Source organism: Petromyzon marinus (genome assembly GCF_048934315.1).
Source record: "Petromyzon marinus isolate PM22_M1 ecotype Great Lakes invasive population chromosome 75 unlocalized genomic scaffold, UKy_Petmar_22M1.pri1.0 chr75_unloc.2, whole genome shotgun sequence".
NCBI lineage: Eukaryota > Metazoa > Chordata > Hyperoartia > Petromyzontiformes > Petromyzontidae > Petromyzon > Petromyzon marinus.
The window spans coordinates 747,552-774,793 of record NW_027422614.1 but is presented as its reverse complement, the minus strand read 5'-3'; the positions used below and the strand labels follow the sequence as shown (position 1 = coordinate 774,793).

The 27,242-nt window shown below is 58.6% G+C and overlaps 1 protein-coding gene across 1 annotated transcript in view; it reads left to right on the top strand.

Moving 5' to 3' along the window:
* Positions 1–377: 377 nt before the first annotated feature.
* LOC116937404 (E3 ubiquitin-protein ligase UBR4) overlaps positions 378–27,242 on the top strand; it is a gene marked incomplete at its 5' end in the record, with an annotated part of 266,747 nt that continues 239,882 nt past the window's right edge. The window contains 14 exon segments of the mRNA XM_076058468.1: positions 378–458; positions 1,377–1,537; positions 5,511–5,706; positions 6,324–6,588; positions 9,390–9,553; positions 10,857–11,076; positions 13,772–14,171; positions 16,088–16,123; positions 20,455–20,518; positions 22,390–22,524; positions 23,019–23,253; positions 23,871–24,035; positions 26,461–26,582; positions 26,770–26,884. Of these exon segments, the coding sequence (XP_075914583.1) occupies positions 378–458; positions 1,377–1,537; positions 5,511–5,706; positions 6,324–6,588; positions 9,390–9,553; positions 10,857–11,076; positions 13,772–14,171; positions 16,088–16,123; positions 20,455–20,518; positions 22,390–22,524; positions 23,019–23,253; positions 23,871–24,035; positions 26,461–26,582; positions 26,770–26,884 (2,359 nt within the window).

Sequence of the window (27,242 nt, the reverse complement as noted above, 5' to 3'; positions counted from 1 at the left end):
TAGTGAATGTGTGTGTGAATGTGTGTGTGAATGTGTGTGTGGTGAGTGTGTGTGTGTGTGGTGAGTGGGGAGCGGCAGTGTAGTGGTTGGCACGCCGCGCTATGAACCCGGCGACAAGGGTTCTATTCCCACTCACGGCCGGTCCTGGGCCTCATCCCCTAGGTCGACTCAGCCTCAAACGAGTACCTGGTGCGGTGTGTAGTCAACTTCGCCACTCGGGAGACAAAGGCGGCCGGGCGTGGTGGTGATGGCCACACCCACGGCCTCTGTGTGTGCCACAGTGCCGGTAGCCTTCATAGGCAGTGCTGCTCGCTAACGAACAGCACTTGCCCCGGACACCCTGCTAAAGGCTACCTGGGGGACCTGTGTCTGTGTAGGCGCTGGAGGCCTCAAGCAGTGCTCAGCACGGACCCTTCTACGTCACCAATTGCCTGGAGGTCAACCACGAAGACGTCAAGGTCAGTGGCACGGAGGGTGGCCTTGTGGGTGGGGTTCACGACGGACATGTGGGTGGGTGGGGTTCACGGTGGGTGGGTGGTGTTCACGGTTACCGTGTGGGTGGGGTGGGGTTCACGGTGGCCGTGTGGGTGGGTGGGGTTCATGGTGGCCGTGTGGGTGGGTGGGTGCGCGGTTCACGACGGGGTGGGTGGGGTTCACGGTGGCCGTGTGGGTGGGTGGGGTTCACGACGGCCGTGTGGGTGGGTGGGGTTCACGGTGGCCGTGTGGGTGGGTGGGGTTCACGACGGCCGTGTGGGTGGGTGGGGTTCACGGTGGCCGTGTGGGTGGGTGGGGTTCACGGTGGCCGTGTGGGTGGGTGGGGTTCGCGGTGGCCGTGTGGGTGGGTGGGGTTCGCGGTGGCCGTGTGGGTGGGTGGGTTTCACGGTGGCCGTGTGGGTGGGTGGGTGGGTGGGGTTCGCGGCGGCCGTGTGGGTGGGTGGGGTTCACGGTGGCCGTGTGGGTGGGTGGGGTTCACGGTGGCCGTGTGGGTGGGTGGGGTTCGCGGTGGCCGTGTGGGTGGGTGGGGTTCACGGTGGCCGTGTGGGTGGGTGGGGTTCGCGGTGGCCGTGTGGGTGGGTGGGGTTCACGGTGGCCGTGTGGGTGGGTGGGGTTCGCGGTGGCCGTGTGGGTGGGTGGGGTTCGCGGCGGCCGTGTGGGTGGGGTTCACGACGGCCGTGTGGGTGGGTGGGGTTCACGGTGTGCCACGTGGCTGGCTGGGCTTCACGGTGTGCCACGTGGGTGTGGCTGGAGTTCACGGTGTGCCGCGTGGCTGTGGCTGGACTTCACGGTGTGCCACGTGGCTGTGGCTGGGTTTGACGGTGTGCCGCGTGGGTGTGGCTGGGTTTGACGGTGTGCCGCGTTGCCGTGCGTCTCCGCAGGACACCAACGGGCAGCTGGCGGGTGGTGGTGTCTCCGTCCACTATTCACATTCCCTGCAGCTCCTCTTCTTCAGCTACGGCCAGGGCCGATCGTTTGCTGCCACGCTCGGGCGCGGGGCCTCCGACATCGCTCGCCTCTTCCCCATCCTCCTCCTCAAGGGGTAATGGGGGAGGGGCTAGGAGGAGGGGGCGGGGCTAGGAGGAGGGGGTGGGGCTAGGAGGGGGGAGGAGTCTGAGGAGTGAGGGGAGTGGAGGGAGGTGGGGGGTTGTTGAGGGAGGGGGGGAGCGAGTGGAGAGAGTGGAGGGAGGGGGGGGGGAGTGGAGGGAGGGGGGGGAGTGGAGGGAGGGGGGAGGGAGGGGAGGGGCAGAGGGGAGGGAGGGAGGGGGGGGGAGTTGAGGGAGGGGGTGAGTGGAGGGAGGGGGGGGGAGTTGAGGGAGGGGGGGAGTGGAGGGGCAGAGGGGAGGGAGGGGGGGAGTTGGGGGAGGGGCAGAGGGGAGGGAGTGGAGTGGAGGGAGTGGAGTGGAGTGGAGGGAGTGGAGTGAGTGGAGTGGAGGTAGTGGAGTGGAGTGGAGTGAGTGGAGGGAGTGGAGAGGAGTGGAGAGGAGGGGAGTGGAGGGGAGTGGAGGGGAGTGGAGGGGAGTGGAGTGGAGTGAGTGGAGTGAGTGGAGTGAGTGGAGGGAGTGGAGAGGAGGGGAGTGGAGGGGAGTGGAGTGGAGTGAGTGGAGTGAGTGGAGAGTGGAGTGGAGTGAGTGGAGTGAGTGGAGTGAGTGGAGGGAGTGGAGAGGAGGGGAGTGGAGTGGAGTGAGTGGAGTGAGTGGAGTGAGTGGAGTGAGTGGAGGGAGTGGAGAGGAGGGGAGTGGAGGGGAGTGGAGTGGAGTGAGTGGAGGGAGTGGAGTGGAGGGAGTGGAGTGGAGGGAGTGGAGTGGAGGGAGTGGAGGGAGTGGAGTGGAGTGAGTGGAGGGAGTGGAGGGAGTGGAGTGGAGGGAGTGGAGGGAGTGGAGTGGAGGGAGTGGAGGGAGTGGAGGGAGTGGAGGGAGTGGAGTGGAGGGAGTGGAGTGGAGGGAGTGGAGTGGAGGGAGTGGAGTGGAGGGAGTGGAGTGGAGTGAGTGGAGTGAGTGGAGTGAGTGGAGTGAGTGGAGTGGAGTGAGTGGAGTGGAGGCGAGTGGAGTGGAGCGAGTGGAGAGAGTGGAGTGGAGCGAGTGGGAGTGGAGCGAGTGGAGTGGAGTGAGGTGAGTGGAGTGGAGTGAGTGGAGTGGAGTGAGTGGAGTGAGGTGAGTGGAGTGGAGTGGAGTGAGTGGAGTGGAGTGAGTGGAGTGGAGTGAGTGGAGTGGAGTGGAGTGAGTGGAGTGGAGTGAGTGGAGTGGAGTGAGTGGAGTGGAGTGAGTGGAGTGAGTGGAGTGAGTGGAGTGGAGTGAGTGGAGTGGAGTGGACTGAGTGGAGTGGACTGAGTGGAGTGGACTGAGTGGAGTGGACTGAGTGGAGTGGACTGAGTGGAGTGGACTGAGTGGAGTGGACTGAGTGGAGTGGACTGAGTGGAGTGGACTGAGTGGAGTGGACTGAGTGGAGTGGACTGAGTGGAGTGGACTGAGTGGAGTGGACTGAGTGGAGTGGACTGAGTGGAGTGGACTGAGTGGAGTGGACTGAGTGGAGTGGACTGAGTGGAGTGGACTGAGTGGAGGTAGTGGAGTGGAGGTAGTGGAGTGGAGGGAGTGGAGTGGAGGTAGTGGAGTGGAGGGAGTGGAGTGGAGGTAGTGGAGTGGAGGGAGTGGAGTGGAGGGAGTGGAGTGGAGGGAGTGGAGTGGAGGGAGTGGAGTGGAGGGAGTGGAGTGGAGGGAGTGGAGTGGAGGGAGTGGAGTGGAGGGAGTGGAGTGGAGGGAGTGGAGTGGAGGGAGTGGAGTGGAGGGAGTGGAGTGGAGGGAGTGGAGTGGAGGGAGTGGAGCGGAGCGAGTGGAGCGGAGCGAGTGGAGCGGAGCGAGTGGAGTGGAGCGAGTGGAGTGGAGCGAGTGGAGTGGAGCGAGTGGAGTGGAGCGAGTGGAGTGGAGCGAGTGGAGTGGAGCGAGTGGAGTGGAGCGAGTGGAGTGGAGCGAGTGGAGTGGAGCGAGTGGAGTGGAGCGAGTGGAGTGGAGCGAGTGGAGTGGAGCGAGTGGAGTGGAGCGAGTGGAGTGGAGCGAGTGGAGTGGAGCGAGTGGAGTGGAGCGAGTGGAGTGGAGCGAGTGGAGTGGAGCGAGTGGAGTGGAGCGAGTGGAGTGGAGCGAGTGGAGCGAGTGGAGTGGAGCGAGTGGAGTGGAGCGAGTGGAGTGGAGCGAGTGGAGTGGAGCGAGTGGAGTGGAGCGAGTGGAGTGGAGCGAGTGGAGTGGAGCGAGTGGAGTGGAGCGGAGCGAGTGGAGTGAGTGGAGTGGAGTGAGTGGAGTGGAGTGAGTGGAGTGGAGTGAGTGGAGTGGAGTGAGTGGAGTGGAGTGAGTGGAGTGGAGTGAGTGGAGTGGAGTGAGTGGAGTGGAGTGAGTGGAGTGGAGTGGAGTGAGTGGAGTGAGTGGAGTGGAGTGGAGTGAGTGGAGTGAGTGGAAGTGGAGTGAGTGGAAGTGGAGTGAGTGGAGTGGAGTGAGTGGAGTGGAGTGGAGTGAGTGGAGTGGAGTGAGTGGAGTGGAGTGAGTGGAGTGGAGTGGAGTGAGTGGAGTGGAGTGAGTGGAGTGGAGTGAGTGGAGTGGAGTGAGTGGAGTGGAGTGAGTGGAGTGGAGTGAGTGGAGTGGAGTGAGTGGAGTGAGTGGAGTGGAGTGAGTGGAGTGGAGTGAGTGGAGTGGAGTGAGTGGAGTGGAGTGAGTGGAGTGGAGTGAGTGGAGTGGAGTGAGTGGAGTGGAGTGAGTGGAGTGGAGTGGAGTGAGTGGAGTGGAGTGAGTGGAGTGGAGTGAGTGGAGTGGAGTGAGTGGAGTTAGTGGAGTGGAGTTAGTGGAGTGGAGTGAGTGGAGTGAGTGGAGTGGAGTGAGTGGAGTGGAGTGAGTGGAGTGGAGTGAGTGGAGTGGAGTGAGTGAGTGAGTGGAGTGGTGGAGTGGAGTGGAGTGGAGTGAGTGGAGGTGGAGTGAGTGGAGTGGAGTGAGTGGAGTGGAGTGAGTGGAGTGGAGTGAGTGGAGTGGAGTGGAGGAGTGGAGTGGAGTGAGTGGAGTGGAGTGAGTGGAGTGGAGTGAGTGAGTGGAGTGGAGTGGAGTGGAGTGGAGTGAGTGGGGTGGGAGCGAGTGGAGTGGAGCGAGTGGAGTGGAGCGAGTGGAGTGGAGCGAGTGGAGTGGAGCGAGTGGAGTGGAGCGAGTGGAGTGGAGCGAGTGGAGTGGAGCGAGTGGAGTGGAGCGAGTGGAGTGGAGCGAGTGGAGTGGAGCGAGTGGAGTGGAGCGAGTGGAGTGGAGCGAGTGGAGTGGAGCGAGTGGAGTGGAGCGAGTGGAGTGGAGCGAGTGGAGTGGAGCGAGTGGAGTGGAGCGAGTGGAGTGGAGCGAGTGGAGTGGAGCGAGTGGAGTGGAGCGAGTGGAGCGAGTGGAGTGGAGCGAGTGGAGTGGAGCGAGTGGAGTGGAGCGAGTGGAGTGGAGCGAGTGGAGTGGAGCGAGTGGAGTGGAGCGAGTGGAGTGGAGCGAGTGGAGTGGAGCGAGTGGAGTGGAGCGAGTGGAGTGGAGCGAGTGGGTGAGTGGAGTGAGGATGAGTGATGGAGTGAGTGGAGTGGAGTGAGTGGAGTGGAGTGGAGTGGAGTGAGTGGAGTGGAGTGAGTGGAGTGAGTGGAGTGAGTGGAGTGGAGTGAGTGGAGTGGAGTGAGTGGAGTGGAGTGAGTGGAGTGGAGTGGAGTGAGTGGAGTGGAGTGAGTGGAGTGGAGTGAGTGGAGTGGAGTGGAGTGAGTGGAGTGGAGTGAGTGGAGTGGAGTGAGTGGAGTGGAGTGAGTGGAGTGGAGTGAGTGGAGTGGAGTGAGTGGAGTGGAGTGAGTGGAGTGGAGTGAGTGGAGTGGAGTGAGTGGAGTGGAGCGAGTGGAGTGGAGCGAGTGGAGTGGAGCGAGTGGAGTGGGAGCGAGTGGAGTGGAGCGAGTGGAGTGGAGCGAGTGGAGTGAGTGGAGTGAGTGACTTCAAAACCTCATCCCCAACCCCCCACCGGCTCTCACCACGCAGATCTGGAAGCTCCAATGGCGGCGGCGGCGGTGGTGGTGCCAAGGCGCCGCCCGCCCTCTGCCAGTGGATGGAGGTGGCCGGCCACCCCGGGCTGGTGTGCTGCATGCAACACACCACGGGCACCCCCGTCGTGCTCATGGTGCGTCCCGACGCCTTCCTGGTGCAGGAGATCAAGACCCTGCCTGCCAAGGCCAAGGTGGGCGGGGGGGCAGAGTGGGGGCGGTGCCCGTCTGTCTGTCTGTCTGTGTGTCTGTGTGTCTGTCTATGTGTCTGTGTGTCTGTCTGTGTGTCTGTGTGTCTGTCTGTGTGTCTGTGTGTCTGTCTGTGTGTCTGTGTGTCTGTCTGTGTGTCTGCGTGTCTGTGTGTCTGTCTGTGTGTCTGTGTGTCTGTCTGTGTGTCTGTCTGTCTGTCTGTGTGTCTGTGTGTCTGTCTGTGTGTGTGTGTGTCTGTCTGTGTGTCTGTGTGTCTGTCTGTGTGTCTGTGTGTCTGTCTGTGTGTCTGTGTGTCTGTCTGTGTGTCTGTGTGTCTGTGTGTCTGTCTGTGTGTCTGTGTGTCTGTCTGTGTGTCTGTGTGTCTGTCTGTGTGTCTGTCTGTGTGTCTGTGTGTCTGTCTGTGTGTCTGTGTGTGTCTCCCCCCACCTCCCCCCACGTGTCTCTCCCCCCCCAAGTGTCTCTCTCTCCCCCCCCCCTCCTCCCCCGCGCGTGTGAATCCACGTGTCCACCGTCTCTCTGTGCCCTCTCCGTGCGTCACCCCCGTGTACCACGTGCGTGTCCCCCCGCCCACCCCCCGCCCTCCCTCCCCGTGTGTCTCCAGATCCAGGACCTGGTGTGTATCCGCCACGTGTCGAGCGGAGATCACCACCAGCACCAGCACCACCAGCAGCACCACCAGCACCACCAGCAGCACCAGCAGCAGCAGCAGCAGCGCACCACGATGATCCTGCTGTGTGAAGACGGCAGCCTGCGCATCTACATGGCCGCCCAGGAGGCCACTGGCTTCTGGCTCCAACCGGCCCTGCAGCCCAGCTGCAGCCTGGCGATCCTCAAGCCCGTCCGGCGTCGCAAGCAGAACGCTAGCGGTGGGTGGGTGGGTTGGTGGGCGGGTTGGTGGGTTGGTGGGTGGGTGGGTTGGTGGGTGGGTGGGTTGGTGGGTGGGTGGGTTGGTGGGTGGGTGGGTTGGTGGGTGGGTTGGTGGGTGGGTGGGTTGGTTGGTGGGTGGGTTGGTGGGTGGGTAGATGGGTGGGTGGCTGAGTGGGCGGGTTGGTGGGTGGGCGGGTGGGTGAATGTGTGTGAGTGAGCGAGCCTGTGTGTGTGAGTGAGTGAGTGGGAAGGTGAGTGAGTGAGTGGGAAGGTGAGTGAGTGTGTGTGTGAGCGAGTGGGAAGGTGAGTGTGTGTGTGAGTGGGAAGGTGAGTGTGTGATTGGGAAGGTGAGTGAGTGAGTGGGAAGGTGAGTGAGTGATTGGGAAGGTGAGTGAGTGAGTGAGTGGGAAGGTGAGTGTGTGTGTGGGTGTGAGTGGGAAGGTGAGTGTGTGTGAGTGTGAGTGAGTGGGAAGGTGAGTGTGTGAGTGGGAAGGTGAGTGTGTGTGTGAGTGAGTGGGAAGGTGAGTGTGTGTGTGAGTGAGTGGGAAGGTGAGTGTGTGTGTGAGTGAGTGGGAAGGTGAGTGTGTGTGTGACTGAGTGAGTGGGAATGGTGAGTGTGTGCGAGTGAGTGAGTGGGAAGGTGAGTGAGTGTGTGAGTGTGAGTGGGAAGGTGAGTGTGTGTGTGTGTGAGTGGGAAGGTGAGTGTGTGAGCGAGTGGGAAGGTGAGTGTGTGTGTGAGTGAGTGAATGGGAAGGTGAGTGTGTGTGTGAGTGAGTGAGTGGGAAGGTGAGTGTGTGTGTGAGTGAGTGAGTGGGAAGGTGAGTGTGTGTGTGTGTGAGTGGGAAGGTGAGTGTGTGAGCGAGTGGGAAGGTGAGTGTGTGTGTGAGTGAGTGAATGGGAAGGTGAGTGTGTGTGTGAGTGAGTGGGAAGGTGAGTGTGTGTGTGAGTGAGTGAGTGAGTGGGAAGGTGAGTGTGTGAGTGAGTGAGTGGGAAGGTGGGTGTGTGAGTGAGTGGGAAGGTTGAGTGAGTGTGTGTGTGTGTGAGTGAGTGGGAAGGTGAGTGTGTGTGTGTGTGAGTGGGGAAGGTGAGTGTGTGGCGAGAGTGGGAAGGTGAGTGTGTGTGTGAGTGAGTGAATGGGAAGGTGAGGTGGTGTGGTGTGAGAGGGAAGTGTGAGTGAGTGTGTGAGTGAGTGAGTGGGAGGTGGTGTGTGAGTGAGTGAGTGAGTGGGAAGGTGGGTGTGTGAGTGAGTGGGAGGTGGAGTGTGTGTGTGAGTGAGTGGGAAGGTGTGTGTGTGAGTGGTGGGAAGGTGAGTGTGGGGTGTGGGAGTGGGAAGGTGAGTGTGTGTGTGTGTGAGTGAGTGGGGAGGTGAGTGTGTGTGTGCGAGAGTGGGAAGGTGAGTGTGTGTGTGAGTGGGAGTGTGAAGGTGTGTGAGTGAGGCGAGTGGGAAGGTGAGTGTGTGAGTGAGCGAGTGGGAAGGTGAGTGTGTGAGTGAGTGGGAAGGTGAGTGAGTGTGTGAGCGAGTGGGAAGGTGAGTGAGTGTGTGTGTGAGCGAGTGGGAAAATGAGTGAGTGTGTGAGCGAGTGGGAAGGTGAGTGAGTGTGTGAGCGAGTGGGAAGGGTTAGTGAGTGTGTAAGCGAGTGGGAAGGTGAGTGAGTGTGTGAGCGAGTGGGAAGGTGAGTGAGTGTGTGAGCGAGTGGGAAGGTGAGTGTGTGTGTGAGTGAGCGAGTGGGAAGGTTAGTGAGTGTGTAAGCGAGTGGGAAGGTGAGTGAGTGTTTGAGCGAGTGGGAAGGTTAGTGAGTCTGTAAGCGAGTGGGAAGGTGAGTGAGTGTGTGAGCGAGTGGGAAGATGAGTGAGTGTGTGAGCGAGTGGGAAGGTGAGTGTGTGTGAGTGAGTGAGTGGGAAGGTGAGTGTGTGTGTGAGTGAGCGAGTGGGAAGGTGAGTGTGTGAGTGAGCGAGTGGGAAGGTGAGTGTGTGAGTGAGCGAGTGGGAAGGTTAGTGTGTGAGTGAGTGGGAAGGTGAGTGAGTGTGTGAGCGAGTGGGAAGATGAGTGAGTGTGTGAGCGAGTGGGAAGGTGAGTGAGTGTGTGTGTGAGCGAGTGGGAAAATGAGTGAGTGTGTGAGCGAGTGGGAAGGTGAGTGAGTGTGTGAGCGAGTGGGAAGGTTAGTGAGTGTGTAAGCGAGTGGGAAGGTGAGTGAGTGTGTGAGCGAGTGGGAAGGTTAGTGAGTCTGTAAGCGAGTGGGAAGGTGAGTGAGTGTGTGAGCGAGTGGGAAGATGAGTGAGTGTGTGAGCGAGTGGGAAGGTGAGTGTGTGTGAGTGAGTGAGTGGGAAGGTGAGTGAGTGTGTGAGTGAGTGAGTGGGAAGTTGAGTGTGTGTGTGAGCGAGTGGGAAGGTGAGTGTGTGAGTGTGTGAGCAAGTGGGAAGGTGAGTGAGTGTGTGTGTGAGCGAGTGGGAAAATGAGTGAGTGTGTGAGCGAGTGGGAAGGTGAGTGTGTGTGAGTGAGCGAGTGGGAAGGTGAGTGTGTGTGAGTGTGTGTGTGGGCGAGTGGGAAGGTGAGTGTGTGTGTGTGTGAGCGAGTGGGAAGGTGAGTGTGTGTGTGAGCGAGTGGAAAGGTGAGCGAGTGAGTAGGCGAGTGAGAGTGGGTAGTCGGGATACACGTAACAAAACATACATTTTGTTACGTACATTTGTTTCATCACAACCATGTTGAGTCAGGCCATAGAGGGGTTAACACCGTCCTCTCTCTCCCCCCCCCCCACCTTCCCCCCACCTCTCCCCCCCCCCCACCTTCTCCCCACAACAGCGAATCGCTCCAGTAACCAGGTCATCTTCCCTATCGACTTCTTTGAGCACAACCAGCAGCTGGCAGACGTTGAATTTGGGGGCAATGACCTCCTCCAGGTGTACAACGCGCAGCAGATCAAGCATCGCCTCAACTCCACCGGAATGTACGTCGCCAGCACCAAGGTACCCGCTCGCACTCGCCTGCCCGGTCTCTCGCCTACCCGGTCACCCGCCTGCCCGGTCACTCGCCTACCCGGTCACTCGCTAACTCGCACACCTACCTACCTGCTCGCTCACACACGTGCCTGTTTGCTGGCTCGCTGGCTCATTCTTACACAGCTACCTGCTTGCTCGTTCACTCGCTCGCTCACTCGCCCACCCACCCAAACCGCTCACTCACTCGCCCACACGCCCACCAACCCACTCGCTCGCTCGCTCGCCCATGCACCCACACCCACCCACTCACTCGCTCGCCCACACACACACCCAAACCGCTCACTCACTTGCCCACACACACACCCAGCCCACTCACCCACTCACTCGCTCGCCCACACACACACCCAAACCGCTCACTCACTCGCCCACACGCCCACACACCCATGAACCCACTCACTCACTCGCCCACACACACCCACCCACCCACTCACTCACACGCCTACACACACACCCACCCACTCACTCGCTTGCTCGCCCACACACACCCAACCCACTCACTCACTCGCTCGCCCACACACACGCACTCCCACCCACCCACTCACTCACACACCCACACACTCACACACACACACCCACCCACCCACTCACTCACACACCCAGCCCACTCACCCACTCGCTCACTCGCCCACACACCCACACACCCACTCACTCGCTCGCCCACACACACATTCACCCACCCACTCGCTCGCTCGCCCACCCACCCACTCGCTCGCCCACCCACCCACCCACTCACTCGCTTGCCCAAACACCCACCCACTCACTCGCTCGCCCACACACACACCCACCAACCCACTCACTCACACGCCTACACACACACCCACCCACTCACTCACTCGCTCGCCCACACACACGCACACCCACCCACCCACTCACTCACACACCCACACACTCACCCACTCGCCCACACACACGCACACCCACCCACCCACTCACTCACACACCCACACACACACCCACCCACCCACCCACTCACTCACACACCCAGCCCACTCACCCACTCGCTCACTCGCCCACACACCCACACACCCACTCACTCGCTCGCCCACACACACGCCCACCCACTCGCTCGCTCGCCCACCCACCCACTCGCTCGCTCGCCCACCCACCCACCCACCCACCCACCCACTCACTCACTCGCTCCCCCACCCACCCACCCACTCACTCGCTCGCCCAAACACCCACGCACTCACTCGCTCGCTCGCTCGCCCACACACACACCCACCCACTCACTCACCCTCCCCCTCTCCCCCCCGTTCCGCCCCCCTCCCAGCCGGCCGGCTTCACCATAGAAGTACAGAACAACGCGGGCGCCACCACGGTGATGACGGGCATCCGCGTGCAGCTGGGCTCCCAGGGCTCCGAGCGGGCGCCCTCCTACCTGGAGGCCTTTGGGCGGGCGGCGCCGCTCGCACTGTCTCGGTCACGCTGGTTCGACCTGCCCTTCACTCGCGACGAGGCCCTGCAGGCCGACAAGAAGTTCTCCCTGTTTGGTGGGTGGGTGGCGTGGGCGGGGTGGGTGGTGTGGGCGGGGCGGGGTTTGGTGAGGCGGTGTGGGCGGGGCGGGGTTTGGTGAGGCGGTGTGGGCGGGGCGGGGTTTGGTGGGGCGAGTGGGTGGGGCAAGTGGGTGAGTTTGGGCGGGGCGAGTGGGCGGGGCGAGTGGGCGGGGCGAGTGGGTGGGGCGAGTGGGTGGGGCGAGTGGGTGAGTTTGGGCGGGGCGAGTGGGCGGGGCGAGTGGGCGGGGCGAGTGGGTGGGGCGAGTGGGCGGGGCGAGTGGGCGGGGCGAGTGGGCGGGGCGAGTGGGCGGGGCGAGTGGGCGGGGCGAGTGGGCGGGGCGAGTGGGCGGGGCGAGTGGGCGGGGCGAGTGGGCGGGGCGAGTGGGCGGGGCGAGTGGGCGGGGCGAGTGGGCGGGGCGAGTGGGCGGGGCGAGTGGGCGGGGCGAGTGGGCGGGGCGAGTGGGCGGGGCGAGTGGGCGGGGCGAGTGGGCGGGGCGAGTGGGCGGGGCGAGTGGGCGGGGCGAGTGGGCGGGGCGAGTGGGCGGGGCGAGTGGGCGGGGCGAGTGGGCGGGGCGAGTGGGCGGGGCGAGTGGGCGGGGCGAGTGGGGTTGGGGTGAGGCAGGCGGGTTGAGTGGGTGGGGCGGGGTTTGTTGGGGCGAGTGGGTGGGGCGAGTGGGTGAGTTTGGGCGGGGCGAGTGGGCGGGGCGAGTGGGTGAGTTTGGGCGGGGCGAGTGGGCGGGGCGAGTGGGTGGGCCGGGGTTTGGTGGGGCGGGGTGGGGCGGGGTGGGGTGGGGCGAGTGGGTGGGGCGGGGTTTGGGGGGGCGAGTGGGTGGGGTGGGGCAGGGTTTGGCGAGTTGGTGGGGCGAGCGGGTGGGGCGGGTGGGGCGGGTGGGGCGGGTGGGGCGGGTGGGGCCGGTGGGGCCGGTGGGGCGGGTGGGGCCGGTGGGGCCGGTGGGGCGGGTGGGGCCGGTGGGGCGGGTGGGGCCGGTGGGGCGGGTGGGGCCGGTGGGGCCGGTGGGGCGGGTGGGGCCGGTGGGGCCGGTGGGGCCGGTGGGGCGGGTGGGGCCGGTGGGGCCGGTGGGGCGGGTGGGGCGGGTGGGGCGGGTGGGGCGGGTGGGGCGGGTGGGGCCGGTGGGTGGGGCCGGTGGGTGGGGCGGGTGGGGCGGGTGGGGCCGGTGGGTGGGGCCGGTGGGTCGGGCTGAACGTTTTGGGTAAAACAGCTCATTGCCATTTTTCTGATTTCCGATTACATTTTTTTAAAAATCAAGCTTCAGGTTAATATTCGCTGTATAATAGATTTAAAACATTACCACGTGATACCATCAACATTTGAACTTGCTATGTATATTCTAATGCAAGGATGAGAACTTAAAAAGACGTGAATTGCTTCCAACATGTATTTATTAAAATGTTCTCATTGAAATAAATACATATAGCAATTGTTACGTTAAATAAATAAAGTTATAATAATTTGAATGAATAAAACGATTCCAATAAGCAAGTGATGGGACTTTCCAAATCGCGAAACATCACAGCCTTTGCGATGTGCCGTTCGCTTTGTTTCAAATTGCGATTTATCGATTTGACATCGCTGAATTGTTCAGCCCCAGTGGGTGTGGGTAGTGTGGCTGTATTTTGGTAGCTCAGGATTAGGTGGGCGGGCGGGCGGGCGGGCGGGCGTACCACCTCTACCCCACTCTTACCACCGCTATTAATCCCACTACCATCACCACCCTGTGCCCAGGGGAAGCCTCATGCCGAGTCTTGAGTCTCAAGACTCCCCGGGCAGGAGGATCCTGCCAGCTGGTGGATGCTGAGAGCTGTTGCTATAGTGGTGGTGTGGTGCTGGTGGTGGTCTAACTCGATCTCAACCTTCTCTCCTCCCACTGACCACCACCACAACAACCACCGCCACCACCACCGCAACAACCATGACCACGACCACCACAACCGCCACACCCCACCACAACCGCCACACCACAATCACCATGGCAACAACCACGACAACCATCCACAACAACAACCACCCCCACAACAACCACTCCAACTACCATTCACAACGACCCACGACCACGACCACCACCACGACCACCACCACAACAACTACCACTACAACCACCACCATGACAACCACTACAACCACCACCACGACCACCACCACCACGACAACCACTACAACCACCACCACGACCACCACCACGACCACCACCACGACCACCACCACAAAAACCACCACAACAACCACTACAACCACCACCATGACAACCACTACAACCACCACCACGACCACCACCACCACAAAAACCACCACAACAACCACCACAACAACCACTACAACCACCACTACAACACCACTATAACAACCACTACAACCACCACAACAACCACCACCACTACAACCACCACTACAACCACCACTACAACCACCACAACAACCACTACAACCACCACTACAACACCACTATAACAACCACAACCACCACCACTACAACCACCACTACGACCACCACCACCACCACAAAAACCACCACAACAACCACTACAACCACCACCATGACAACCACTACAACCACCACCACGACCACCACCACCACGACAACCACTACAACCACCACTACAACAACCACTACAACAACCACTACAACCACCACCACTACAACCACCACCACTACAACAACCACTACAACCACAGTCGGAGCGTCCGTAGACCCTGGCGGGGTGACGATGGTGGACTCCATCAAGGTCTACGGCAAGGCCAAGGAGGCGTTTGGCTGGCCGGACGACCCCCCCGAAGATTTCCCGCCGGTGCTGTCCAGCACCGGCCAGTCCACCGTGCCGTCCGGCGTCGGCGTCGGCGTCGGCGGCGTTGCCGGCGGCACGGGGGCGGTTGGAGTGTCGGCGTCAAGCGGTGTGGGTGGCAACAACAACGGCGGTGGTGGCGGCGGCGGCGGCGGTGGTGGCGGTGGACCTGGAGGAGGCGGTGGTGGTGGTGGTGGAGGTGGAGGAGGAGCCCAGTCACCAGGTGGTGGTGGTGGTGGTCCCGGTGATGGGGCTGGAGTTGCCGCGATTGTGCCATCGGCGAGCCTGGATAGGTGAGTGGTGGTGGTGGTGGTGGTTATGGTGGTGGTGCATGTGGTGGTGGTGATGGTTGTGTTGATGGTGATGGTTTGCGGTGGTGATGATGGTTGTGATGGGTGGTGGTGGTTGTTAGTGGTTGTGGTGGTAGTTGTAGTGGTTTTTGTTGCTGCGTGTCTCACAACCTCCACGTCGCTCCACTCTCTCGCTCACTCACGCATTCTCGCTCACTCTCGCTCATACACTCACTCATACACTCGCTCACTCATACTCTCACTCACTCATACACTCACTCTCACTCACTCTCACTCATACACTCATTCACTCTCATTCACTCATACACTCACTCCATACACTCACTCATACACTCACTCACTCATACACTCACTCACTCATACACTCTCACTCACTAATACGCTCACTCACACACACACTCACTCATACACTCGCTCACTCGTACACTCGCCCACTCATACACTCGCTCACTCTCACTCGCTCACTCATTCTCACATTCACTCGCTCATTCACTCTCACACTCGCTCGCTTAATCGCTCACTCGCTCACTCGCTCTCACATTCACTTACTCGCTCACTCACTCTTACATTCACTCACTCGCTCACTCACTCTCAGATTCGCTCACTCACTCTCACATTCACTCACTCACTCTCACATTCACTCACTCGCTCACTCACTCTCACTCTCTTGCTCGCTCACTAACTATCTCGCTCACTCACGGTTATGATTTTGACTGCCATTGTGTTCCTCCCCTTTGCTTCTGCTTGTTCCCTGTCTGTCTCTCTCTCTGTGTCTCTGTCTCTGTGTGTCTCTGTCTCTCTCTGTCTCTGTGTGTCCATCTCTGTCTGTGTGTCTCTGTCTCTGTGTGTCTCTCTCTGTCTCTGTCTCTGTGTGTGTCTCTCTCTGTGTCCATCTCTGTCTCTGTGTCTCTGTTTCTCTGTGTCTCTGTGTGTCCATCTCTGTCTCTGTGTGTCTCTCTGTCTCTGTGTGTCCATCTCTGTCTCTGTGTGTCTCTGTCTCTCTGTGTCTCTGTGTGTCCATCTCTGTCTCTGTGTGTCTCTGTCTCTGTGTGTCTCTGTCTCTCTCTGTCTTTGTGTGTCCATCTCTGTATCTGTCTCTGTGTGTCTGTCTCTGTGTGTCGCTGTCTCTGTGTGTATCTGTGTCTCTGTGTGTCCATCTCTGTCTCTGTGTGTCTCTGTCTCTGTGCGTCTCTCTCTGTCTCTCTGTGTGTCCATCTCTGTCTCTGTGTGTCTCTGTGTGTCTCTCTGTGTGTCCATCTCTGTCTGTGCGTCTCTGTCTCTGTGTGTCTCTGTGTGTCTCTCTGTCTGTGTGTGTCTCTCTCTGTGTCTCTGTCTCTCTGTGTCTCTGTGTGTCCATCTCTTCCTCTGTGTGTCTCTCTGTGTGTCCATCTCTGTCTCTGTGTGTCTCTCTGTGTCTCTCTGTCTCTCTGTGTCTCTCTGTCTCTCTGTGTGTCCATTTCTGTCTCTGTGTGTCTCTGTGTGTGTCCATCTCTGTCTCTGTGTGTGTCTGTCTCTGTGTGTGTCTCTCTCTCTGTGTCTCTCTCTGTCTCTCTCTGTCTCTCTGTGTCTCTGTGTGTCCATCTCTGTCTCTGTGTCTCTCTGTGTCCATCTCTGTCTCTGTGTATCTCTGTCTCTGTGTGTCTCTCTCTGTCTCTCTGTGTGTCTCTCTCTGTCTCTCTGTGTCTCTGTGTGTCCATCTCTGTCTCTGTGTATCTCTGTCTCTGTGTGTCTCTCTCTGTGTCTCTCTCTGTCTCTCTCTGTTTCTCTGTGTCTCTGTGTGTCCATCTCTGTCTCTGTGTCTCTCTGTCTCACCGTCTGTCCCCCCCACCCTCTGTCTATCTCGCCCTGCCCCCACCGTGTGCGTCTCCTCGTTTATTTTCACCATCTCCATGACGCAGTGTGGACGCTGAGCCTTCTTTTCCTGTCCTTGACCGGTCAGTAACCCAGCACTTTTGGTGTGGGGGGCGGGGGGCGGGGGAGGGGTGGGGTCTATCCCATCGGCTCACACGAACGGTGTCGTGGGTGGGGGTGGGGAGGGCCTTTGGCGAAGGCCCCGAGGGCTTTCGCCAAGTGTCAAACCGTGAAGCTAAAAAAAGGCTCCTCCGTTTGTTGCACGCTTTCGTTGAGCTCGCTCCCGTCTGTTGTCTGCCGTTGCCGTCCTTGTAAATCTTGCAACCCGATTTGAAGCCACTCGCCAATGCGGTGCCGGCTGCAAACCCCGGCATGCTTAAGTCGCACCGATGGACGGTACGGCGGCATTTCGTCGTGGAAATAAATAAATAAATAAATAAAACAAAAAATATTTTTTACAGGAATAGGTTTTACCCTTTTTAACTGGCACGTAAACTGACACCTTTATTCAAGGCATCATGTTTGCAATGACCACAACACAAGCAGTCAAAATGCAAACAAAAAAGACAACTCTGATAATAATATTGGCACTGTCCTTGAATTTGATTGGTCCACACCCGAGACGTCTTTTCTTAGAGCCCCTTAGTCTCCATTGGTGTTGGACCAGAAGACGCCAAAAGGCGTACAACTCAAAAACAGCACACTATCAGAGTATTGAGGGCTCGGGGTGAGCATTAACATTATGAGACCTCCTTTGCCAGAAACAAGATATAGGAATAGGTTTTACCCTTTTTAACTGGCACAAAAACTGACACCTTTATTCAAGGCATCATGTTTGCAATGACCACAACACAAGCAGTCAAAATGCAAACAAAAAAGACAAACTCTGATATTCAAGGCATCATGTTTGCAATGACCACAACACAAGCAGTCAAAATGCAAACATGATGCCTTGAATAAAGGTGTCAGTTTTTTTGTGCCAGTTAAAAAGGGTAAAACCTATTCCTATATCTTGTTTCTGGCAAAGGAGGTCTCATAATGATAATGCTCACCCCGAGCCCTCAATACTCTGACAAGTGCGCTGTTTTTGAGTTGTGTGACGCCTTTTGGCGTCTTCTGGTCCAACACCAGTGGAGACTAAAGGGCTCTAAGAAAAAACGTCTTGGGTGTGGACCAATCAAATTCAAGGACAGTGGCAATATTATTATCAGAGTTGTCTTTTTTGTTTGCATTTTGACTGCTTGTGTTGTGGTCATTGCAAACACGATGCCTTGAATAAAGGTGTCAGTTTTTTGTGCCAGTTAAAAAGGGTAAAACCTATTCCTATATCTTGTTTCTGGCAAAGGAGGTCTCATAATGATAATGCTCACCCCGAGCCCTCAATACTCTGACAAGTGCGCTGTTTTTGAGTTGTGTGACGCCTTTTGGCGTCTTCTGGTCCAACACCAGTGGAGACTAAAGGGCTCTAAGAAAAAACGTCTCGGGTGTGGACCAATCAAATTCAAGGACAGTGGCAATATTATTATCAGAGTTGTCTTTTTTGTTTGCATTTTGACTGCTTGTGTTGTGGTCATTGCAAACACGATGCCTTGAATAAAGGTGTCAGTTTTTTGTGCCAGTTGAAAGGGTAAAACCTATTCTTATAGTCAACAACTCTTAGCCACCATGATGATGATGAGAGAGAGAGAGACGCAGACTCAAAATATACAGCAGGCATCGTCAGGGTCAGGATCGAACCCATGACCTCCTATGTACCAGGCGAGGTAGTCAATATCTCCTAGCCACCATGATGATGATGAAAGACGCAGACTCCAAAAATACAGCAGGCATCGTCAGGGTCAGGATCGAATCCACGACCTCCTGTACACCAATCAAATTCAAGGACTGCATATTATTATCAGAGTTGTCTTTTTTGTTTGCATTTTGACTGCTTGTGTTGTGGTCATTGCAAACACGATGCCTTGAATAAAGGTGTCAGTTTTTTGTGCCAGTTAAAAAGGGTAAAACCTATTCCAACAAAATATTTTTTAACTTTTTTTTTACACATCATGCTTCGGCTCTGGTCAAATTGTCCACCGCTCGACTCGCGTTGGCCGCTGTGATTGCCCCCGGCGGCGGGGGGGGGGGCCCCCCTTACGTCTTGGCAGGCTTAGGCGGCCACTTCCTGGAGTCCGTGGGGTTCTGCCGTTACTCGCACGGCACATTTCATGAAAGCGTGCTTTTTAAAAATAGTTAAAAAAGGTAGGTAAAAAAAAATACGACTTCTATTTTTTTTTTGAACACCCAAATCGGGCGATGCACGACCGAGCCGCGTTTATGTTTCTGTAGCGGCTCTCTCTTACAGGGGAGCGGTCTGCCCCCCCCCCCCCCCCCCCCACCGCAAAGGGTGAAGCCGCTGAACGAGGTCATCATCATCATCGAAATTCACAGCGGCAGCAAAATTCTCCAAACTCGCTGAGACGTCGATTTATAAACGTGGAGGGGGGGGGGGAAACGCGGAAGGACCCCCGTTACAAATCCACGCGATCACCACTGGGGGAGAGAGAGAGAGAGAGACGCGCAAACTCCGAAAATACGGCAGCGGGCGTCGTCAGGGTAGGGATCGAACCCACGGACCTCCTGCGTACCAGGCGAGGTAGTTAACATCTCGTTTGGGTTAGGATCGAACCCACGGACCTCCTGCGCACCAGGCGAGGTTGTTAACATCTCGTTTGGGTTAGGATCGAACCCAGAGACCTCCTGCGTACCAGGCGAGGTAGTTAACATCTCGTTTGGGTTAGGATCGAATCCACGGACCTCCTGCGTACCAGGCGAGGTTGTTAACATCTTGTTTGGGTTAGGATCGAACCCACGGACCTCCTGCATACCAGGCGAGGTAGTTAACATCTCCTATCCAACGTGGCACCCCAATCACCGGGCGGTCTCCACTAGAGGCCGCTACACCGGTGCAATTGGGCCTAACGCCACGTTTAATCCCACCGCGCGTGATGGCCGATTGCCGTCTGTCTCAGAGACACTGGGAGCCTGGGTCTGGGTGTGTCTCTATCAGGGGGTTCACAGTGGCCGTGTCAGAGACACTGGGAGCCTGGGTCTGGGTGTGTCTCTATCAGGGGGTTCACAGTGGCCGTGTCGGAGACACTGGGAGCCTGGGTCTGGGTGTGTCTCTATCAGGGGGTTCACAGTGGCCGTGTCAGAGACACTGGGAGCCTGGGTCTGGGTGTGTCTCTATCAGGGGGTTCACAGTGGCCGTGTCAGAGATACTGGGAGCCTGGGTCTGGGTGTGTCTCTATCAGGGGGTTCACAGTGGCCGTGTCGGAGACACTGGGATCCTGGGTCTGGGTGTGTCTCTATCAGGGGGTTCACAGTGGCCGTGTCAGAGACACTGGGAGCCTGGGTCTGGGTGTGTCTCTATCAGGGGGTTCACAGTGGCTGTGTCAGAGACACTGGGAGCCTGGGTCTGGGTGTGTCTCTATCAGGGGGTTCACAGTGGCTGTGTCAGAGACACTGGGAGCCTGGGTCTGGGTGTGTCTCTATCAGGGGGTTCACAGTGGCCGGGTCAGAGACACTGGGAGCCTGGGTCTGGGTGTGTCTCTATCAGGGGGTTCACAGTGGCCGTGTCTGAGACACTGGGAGCCTGGGTCTGGGTGTCTCTCTATCAGGGGGTTCACAGTGGCCGGGTCAGAGACACTGGGAGCCTGGGTCTGGGTGTGTCTCTATCAGGGGGTTCACAGTGGCCGTGTCAGAGACACTGGGAGCCTGGGTCTGGGTGTGTCTCAATGGGGGGCTCTCACCTGGGTTAATGGGGGTGGGTGAGCGGGTGGCTGGGTGAATGGCTGGGTGGGTGAGCGGGTGGGTGAGCGGGTTGTTAGGTGGGTGAGCATGTGGGTGGGTGAGCAGATGGTTAGGTCGGTGAGCGTGTGGCTGGCTGGGTGGGTTGTCACCCCTGTGTGTGCGTGTGTGTACGTGTGTGTGTACGTGTGTGCGTGTACGTGTGTGTGTGCGTGTGTGTGTGCGTGTGTGTGTACGTGTGTGTGTACGTGTGTGTGTGTATACGTGTGTGTGTGTATACGTGTGTGTGTGTATACGTGTGTGTGTGTATACGTGTGTGTGTGTATACGTGTGTGTGTGTATACGTGTGTGTGTGTGTGTACGTGTGTGTGTGTGTACTGTGTGTGTACTGTGTGTGTACGTGTGCGTGTACGTGTGTGTGTACGTGTGTGTGTGTGTGTGTACGTGTGTGTGTGTGTACGTGTGTGTGTGTGTACATGTGTGTGTGTGTACATGTGTGTGTGTGTATGTGTGTGTGTGTGTACGTGTGTGTGTGTGTGTCTGTGTGTGTGTACGTGTGTGTGTACGTGTGTGTGTGTGTGTACGTGTGTGTGTGTGTGTGTGCGTCCCTGTGCTCGTGTCCCAGGCTCGTGGTGAACGCGCTGGAAGCTCTGGACGGCTGTTACGCCATCGCTCCACCTGGCGAGAGAGTGAGCCCCTCCACCCCTCCCCTCCACCCCTCCCCTCAACCCCTCCCCTCCACCCCTCCACCCCTCCACCCCTCCCCTCCACCCCTCCACTCCATCCCCTCCCCTCCACCCCCTCCACCCCCTCCCCTCCACCCCTCCACTCCATCGCCTCCACTCCACCCCTTCCCTCCATCCCCACCCCTACCCCACCCACTCCACTCCACCCCCTCCACCCCCACCCCCACAACCCCCTCCACTCCACCCCCTCACCTCCCCACCTCCACCCCCTCCACTCCTACCCCTCCACTCCACCCCTCCTACACACCTCCACTCCACCCCTCCACTCCACCCCTCCACTCCACCCCTCCACTCCACCCCTCCACTCCACCAGAATAAAAAAGGGGAACAGCCCTATTATTATTATTATTGGTTCTTTCGGTAAAGTCACCAAGTAGAAGGGAAACAATAAAATATAAAAAAAATATATAAAACAATAAAATTATCACGACGTTTCGACTGCAACACTAGAAGCAATCATCATCAGGGTGTGAACACCACAGCAAGAAAATTTGAAAAAAGTGGCGTGTTTTTTTTAACGTTAGCACCACGGAGAGCGATTTGGAAGTTTATTCAGACGGACGAGTCCATCTATGTTCGGAAAAGAGGAGGGGGGGAGACGAAAATAATGTATGCCGTCTGAAAGCCACCGTAAGCGTGAACAATCAATTAAGACCTGAAACGGTTTATAAAATCCTTCCAATGATTGCTAAGCCAAGAATCCATCTTCTCGGTTGAAATTGTCTCTGCGTTTGTATACGTGGATAGCCTCATGAACGAATCTCTCATGGTAGCCGTAAGCGTGAACAATCAATCAAGACCCGAAATGTTTGATCAATTCCTTCCAATGATTGCTAAGCCCAGAATCCATCTTCTCGGTTGAAATTGTCTCTGCGTTTGTATACGTGGATAGCCTCATGAACGAATCTCTCATGGTAACCGTAAGCGTGAACAATCAATTAAGTCCCGAAATGGTTTATCAATTCCTTCCAATGATTGCTAAGCCCAGAATCCATCTTCTCGGTTGAAATTGTCTCTGCGTTTGTACACGTGGATAGCCTCATGAACGAATCTCTCATGGTAGCCAGATGGCTTGCAGAGAACCTCTGCTGAAGTAGGCGTGAGATCTGCCCGTGGCACGAAGTTACATAGGCCTCAGCAGTAGGGGGGGCCGGGGGGGGGCGGGGTCTTTGTCTGTTTGTGTTGTGGGGGTGACGGAGGAGGCCCGCGAGTGACGGTGTTACTTGGGCAGTGCCAGGCTAGGTGCACCTCGAGGCGACTTGGCGAGTCGGTTGCCCTCCCCACAACACGGAAAAAACGCAGCAAAGTTTGAACGGTGGAAGGGCACAGGTGGTGCATCTGCCAGTCATCTCGGTCGGTCAACCCACGGCTCCCGCTGGGTCTGTCCCGTGACCTCCTCCTCCTGCACCTAGCCTGGCACAGCAGTCAACCCATGGGCACCTGCTGGGTCTGTCACGTGACCACATCCTCCTGCACCTAGCCTGGCACGGCAGTACAACCCACGGCTCCCGCTGGGTCTGTCCCGTGACCTCCTCCTCCTCCTGCACCTAGCCTGGCACGGCAGTATACAACCCCCTCCATCACCACCTGGGTGTCCCGTGACCTCCTCCTCCTGCACCTAGCCTGGCACGGCAGTATACAACCCCCTCCATCACCACCTGGGTGTCCCGTGACCTCCTCCTGCACCTAGCCTGGCACGGCAGTATACAACCCCCCCCATCACCACCTGGGTGTCCCGTGGGGTGTCCCCCTGCACTCACATAGCCCGGGGAGGGAGGTTGAACTTCTGCCTCTGGCCGTGCGTTGCGCTGCAGGAGAGGAGCAAGCAGACGGCGCTGGAGCTGGCCACCACGATGCTCTCCATGCCGGCGCCGCCCGGCGTCCACCAGCAGACCAAGGTGCTGCTGGCCGGCCTGCACAGCAGCCGCAACGCCTACCACAGCCACAAGGTAAAGGCCCGGCACGCGCCACGGCTGACGTGGCGGTACGGCTGACGTGGCGGTACGGCTGACGTGGTGGTACGGCTGACGTGGTGGTACGGCTGACGTGGTAAGGCTGACGTGGTGGTACGGCTGACGTGGTGGTACGGCTGACGTGGTACGGCATGACGTGGTGGTACGGCTGACGTGGTGGTACGGCTGACGTGGTGGTACGGCTGACGTGGTGGTACGGCTGACGTGGTGGTACGGCTGACGTGGTGGTACGGCTGACGTGGTGGTACGGCTGACGTGGCGGTACGGCTGACGTGGTGGTACGGCTGACGTGGTGGCACGGCATGACGTGGCGAAGCCGACCTCGGCACGGCTGCATCGGTACGGCGTGGATGCACTGCGGCCCCCCCGCGCGCACGGCACCCCCCGCACTACCGCAACGCTAACCCTCGCCCCCTCTCTGCACCACCAAAACCCCCACCTGCCCCCACCCCGTTGCCGTTGCGGCGCAGGACCAGGCGCTCCTGCGCCACGTGGTGGGAGCGCTGAGCGGCGCGGGTGGCGGCGGCGGTGGCACCGGCGCCACCACCGCCACCGCGGCGGCGCGCGAGGAGGCGCTGGACCCGGAGACGTTCCACCGCGTGGTGGTGACGGCGCGTGCCGTGGCCACCATGCGGCCCGCAAACCTCGTGCGCTACACGGACATGGGGGGCGCCGCGGCCACCGCCACCGCCGAGTCCGCCGACGGTGGGTGCCGGCGCCCGCCCGCTCGTCCGCCCGCTCACCGTCTCGCTCGCTCGCTCGCTCGTCCGCTTGCTGCTCACCTGCTCGACCAGTCGCTCGCTCGCCCGCTCACCCGCCCGCTCACTCGTCCGCCCGCTCGTCCAGTCGCTCACTCAATCGCCCACCCGCTAACTCACTCGACCACTCGCTCACTCACTCACTCGACCACTCGCTCACTCACTCGCCCAGCTGTGCCCACACACCCACCCGCTCGCTGGCTCGCTCGCCCACTCACCCGCCCGCCTGCTCGTTATCTCGCTCGCTCGCCCGCTCACTCGTCCGCCCGCCCGCCCGCTCGTCCAGTCGCTCACTCAATCGCCCACCCGCTAACTCACTCACTCACTCGCCCAGCTGTGCCCACACACCCACCCGCTCACTCGCCCAACCCACCCACCCGCTCACCTACCCACCAACCCCCACCCATGAAGAAGGGGGCCATCACCCGAAACGTTGCCTCAGCAATCGCCACCGCCGTCGCCAGCGTAATCACCAGGATCTTCACCGACGCCGCAGCCGGACCGCCGACGGTTTAACCCCCTCCCCCGTGTCCACCCCCGGTGGCGGTGTCTGGGCTCCCCCAGACTCGGCGGATGAGAGGGCGACCCTCGGCGGTCCTGGTGGAGTCGGAGGAGGAGGAGGAGGAGGCAGCAGCGAGCCGGCCTTCATCACCCAGCTGGTGGACTGCTTCTGGCGCCTGCACGCGGCTAAACCCCGCAATGCCTTCCTCGCTCCCGCCTGCCTGCCCGGTGGGTCGCTCGCTCGCCAACTCTCGACCGGCCATGCGGTGTTAGCCTGCTCTCTCCGTGTGGCCCGCGAACCACATGGAAAGCCTGCTGGCCCGCTAACCGGATGGCCTGTTAGCCCGCTAACCGGATGGCCTGTTAGCCCGCTAACCGGATGGCCTGTTAGCCCGCTAACCGGATGGCCTGTTAGCCCGCTAACCGGATGGCCTGTTAGCCCGCTAACCGGATGGCCTGTTAGCCCGCTAACCGGATGGCCTGTTAGCCCGCTAACCGGATGGCCTGTTAGCCCGCTAACCGGATGGCCTGTTAGCCCGCTAACCGGATGGCCTGTTAGCCCGCTAAACGGATGGCCTGTTAGCCCGCTAAACGGATGGCCTGTTAGCCCGCTAAACAGATGGCCTGCTATCCTGCTAACCGGATAGACTGCCTCCTAGCCTGCTAACCAGATAGACAGCATGTTAGCCTGCTAACCAGATAGACAGCATGTTAGCCTGCTAATCAGATAGACAGCATGTTAGCCTGCTGACCAGATATACAACTTGCTAGCCTGCTAACCAGATAGACAGCCAGATAACTATATGGCCTGCTATCCTGCTAACCAGATAGCCTGTTAACCAGATGGCCTCCTAGATTGCTATCCTGCTATCCAGATAGACATATAGCCCTTTAGACAGACGGCCTTTTAGCCCTCTAACCAGATGAAGAGCATGTTAGCACGCTAACCAGATGACCTGCTAACCAGATAGCCTGCTAGCAAGCTAACCAGTTAGACAGCAAACTATCCTGCTCACCAGATAGCCTGCTATCCTGCTATCCAGATAGACATATAGCCCGACAGACAGCCTGCTCGACAGATTGCCCGCTATCCTGCTAGACGGGCAGCCCGCTAGACAGCCTGCTAGCCCGCTAGAGAGACAGCCTGATAGACAGACAGCCTGCTAGCCTGATAGACAGACAGCCTGCTAGCCTGATAGACAGACAGCCTGCTAGCCTGATAGACAGACAGCCTGCTAGCCTGATAGACAGACAGCCTGCTAGCCTGATAGACAGACAGCCTGCTAGCCTGATAGACAGACAGCCTGCTAGCCTGATAGACTGCTATACAGCTATAGACAGCCTGCTAGCCTGCTATACAGCTATAGACAGCCTGCTAGCCTGCTATACAGCTATAGACAGCCTGCAAGCCTGCTATACAGCTATAGACAGCCTGCTAGCCTGCTATACAGCTATAGACAGCCTGATAGCCTGCTATACAGCTATAGACAGCCTGATAGCCTGCTATACAGCTATAGACAGCCTGATAGCCTGCTATACAGCTATAGACAGACAGCCTGATAGCCCGCTAGAGAGACAGCCTGCTACCGTGATAGACAGACAGCCTGCTAGCCTGATAGACAGACAGCCTGCTAGCCTGATAGACAGACAGCCTGCTAGCCTGATAGACAGACAGCCTGCTAGCCTGATAGACAGCCTGATAGGTAGACAGCCTGATAGCCTGCTATACAGTTAGACAGCCTGCTATACAGCTACAAACAGCCTGCTAGCCCGCTATAGACAGCCTTCTATACAGCTATAGACAGCCCGCTATACAGCTATAGACAGCCTGCTATACAGCTATAGACAGCCCGCTACACAGCTATAGACAGCCTTCTTTACAGCTATAGACAGCCTGCTATACAGCTATAGACAGCCCGTTACACAGCTATAGACAGCCTTCTATACAGCTATAGACAGCCTGCTAGCCCGCTATAGACAGCCTTCTATACAGCTATAGACAGTCTTCTATACAGCTACAGACAGCCTGCTAGCCCGCTATAGACAGCCTTCTATACAGCTATAGACAGCCCGCTATACAGCTATAGACAGCCTGCTATACAGCTATAGACAGCCCGCTACACAGCTATAGACAGCCTTCTATACAGCTATAGACAGCCTGCTAGCCCGCTATAGACAGCCTTCTATACAGCTATAGACAGTCTTCTATACAGCTACAGACAGCCTGCTAGCCCGCTATAGACAGCTTTCTATACAGCTATAGACAGCCCGCTATACAGCTATAGACAGCCTGCTATACAGCTATAGACAGCCCGCTACACAGCTATAGACAGCCTTCTATACAGCTATAGACAGCCTGCTAGCCCGCTATAGACAGCCTTCTATACAGCTATAGACAGTCTTCTATACAGCTACAGACAGCCTGCTAGCCCGCTATAGACAGCCTTCTATACAGCTATAGACAGTCTTCTATACAGCTACAGACAGCCTGCTAGCCCGCTATAGACAGCCTTCTATACAGCTATAGACAGCCCGCTACAAAGCTATAGACAGCCCGCTACACAGCTACAGACAGCCTGCAAGACTGTCCGCTAGACTGCCCCGTGACCTTGACCCACAACGTTTGACCTCCACCGCCCCGCCCCCCACACAGGCCTGACCCACATGGAGGGCACGGTGAACGCGCTGGTGGATGTGGTGCACGGCTACTCGTCGTGCGAGCTCGAAACCATTCCTCTCGCCGCACGGCTCTACCTGCAGATGCTACTCTGTCCTGTACGTACGCGCCTGCACATGCACGCGTACATACACACGCGTGTACATGCACACGCGTGTACATACACACACGTGTGTACATGCACACACGTGTACATGCACACACGTGTACATGCACACGCGTGTACATGCACACGCGCCGTGTACCCACGGTGTACCCACCGTGCTCCCCCTACTGCGTGTGCAGGACCCGCAGGTGAGCTTCTCGTGCAAGCAGGCGCTGATCCGGGTGCTGAGGCCGCGAAGCAAGCGGGCGCAGCTCTCCACCCTGCCCTCGCCCCCACGCAGCAACACGCCCACGGGTGAGAAGGTGGTGGGGGAGGGGGGTGGGGTGGGGGGGTGGGTGGAGGGCACGGGCCGGGGGGCACGGGGTGGGATATGCGGAGACTCTGGGTAGGCACTGGGAGACTCTGGGTAGGCACTGGGAGACTCTGGGAGACACTTGGAGACTCTGCGAGACTCTGGGAGGCACTGGAAGACACTGGGAGACTCCGGGAGCATCTGGGAGACACGGGGAGACACTGGGAGACTCTAGGAGACACTGGGAGACTCTGGGAGACACTGGGGAGACACTGGGGAGACACTGGGAGATACTGGGAGACTCTGGGAGACTCTGGGAGACACTGGGAGACACTGGGAGACTCTGGGAGACACTGGGAG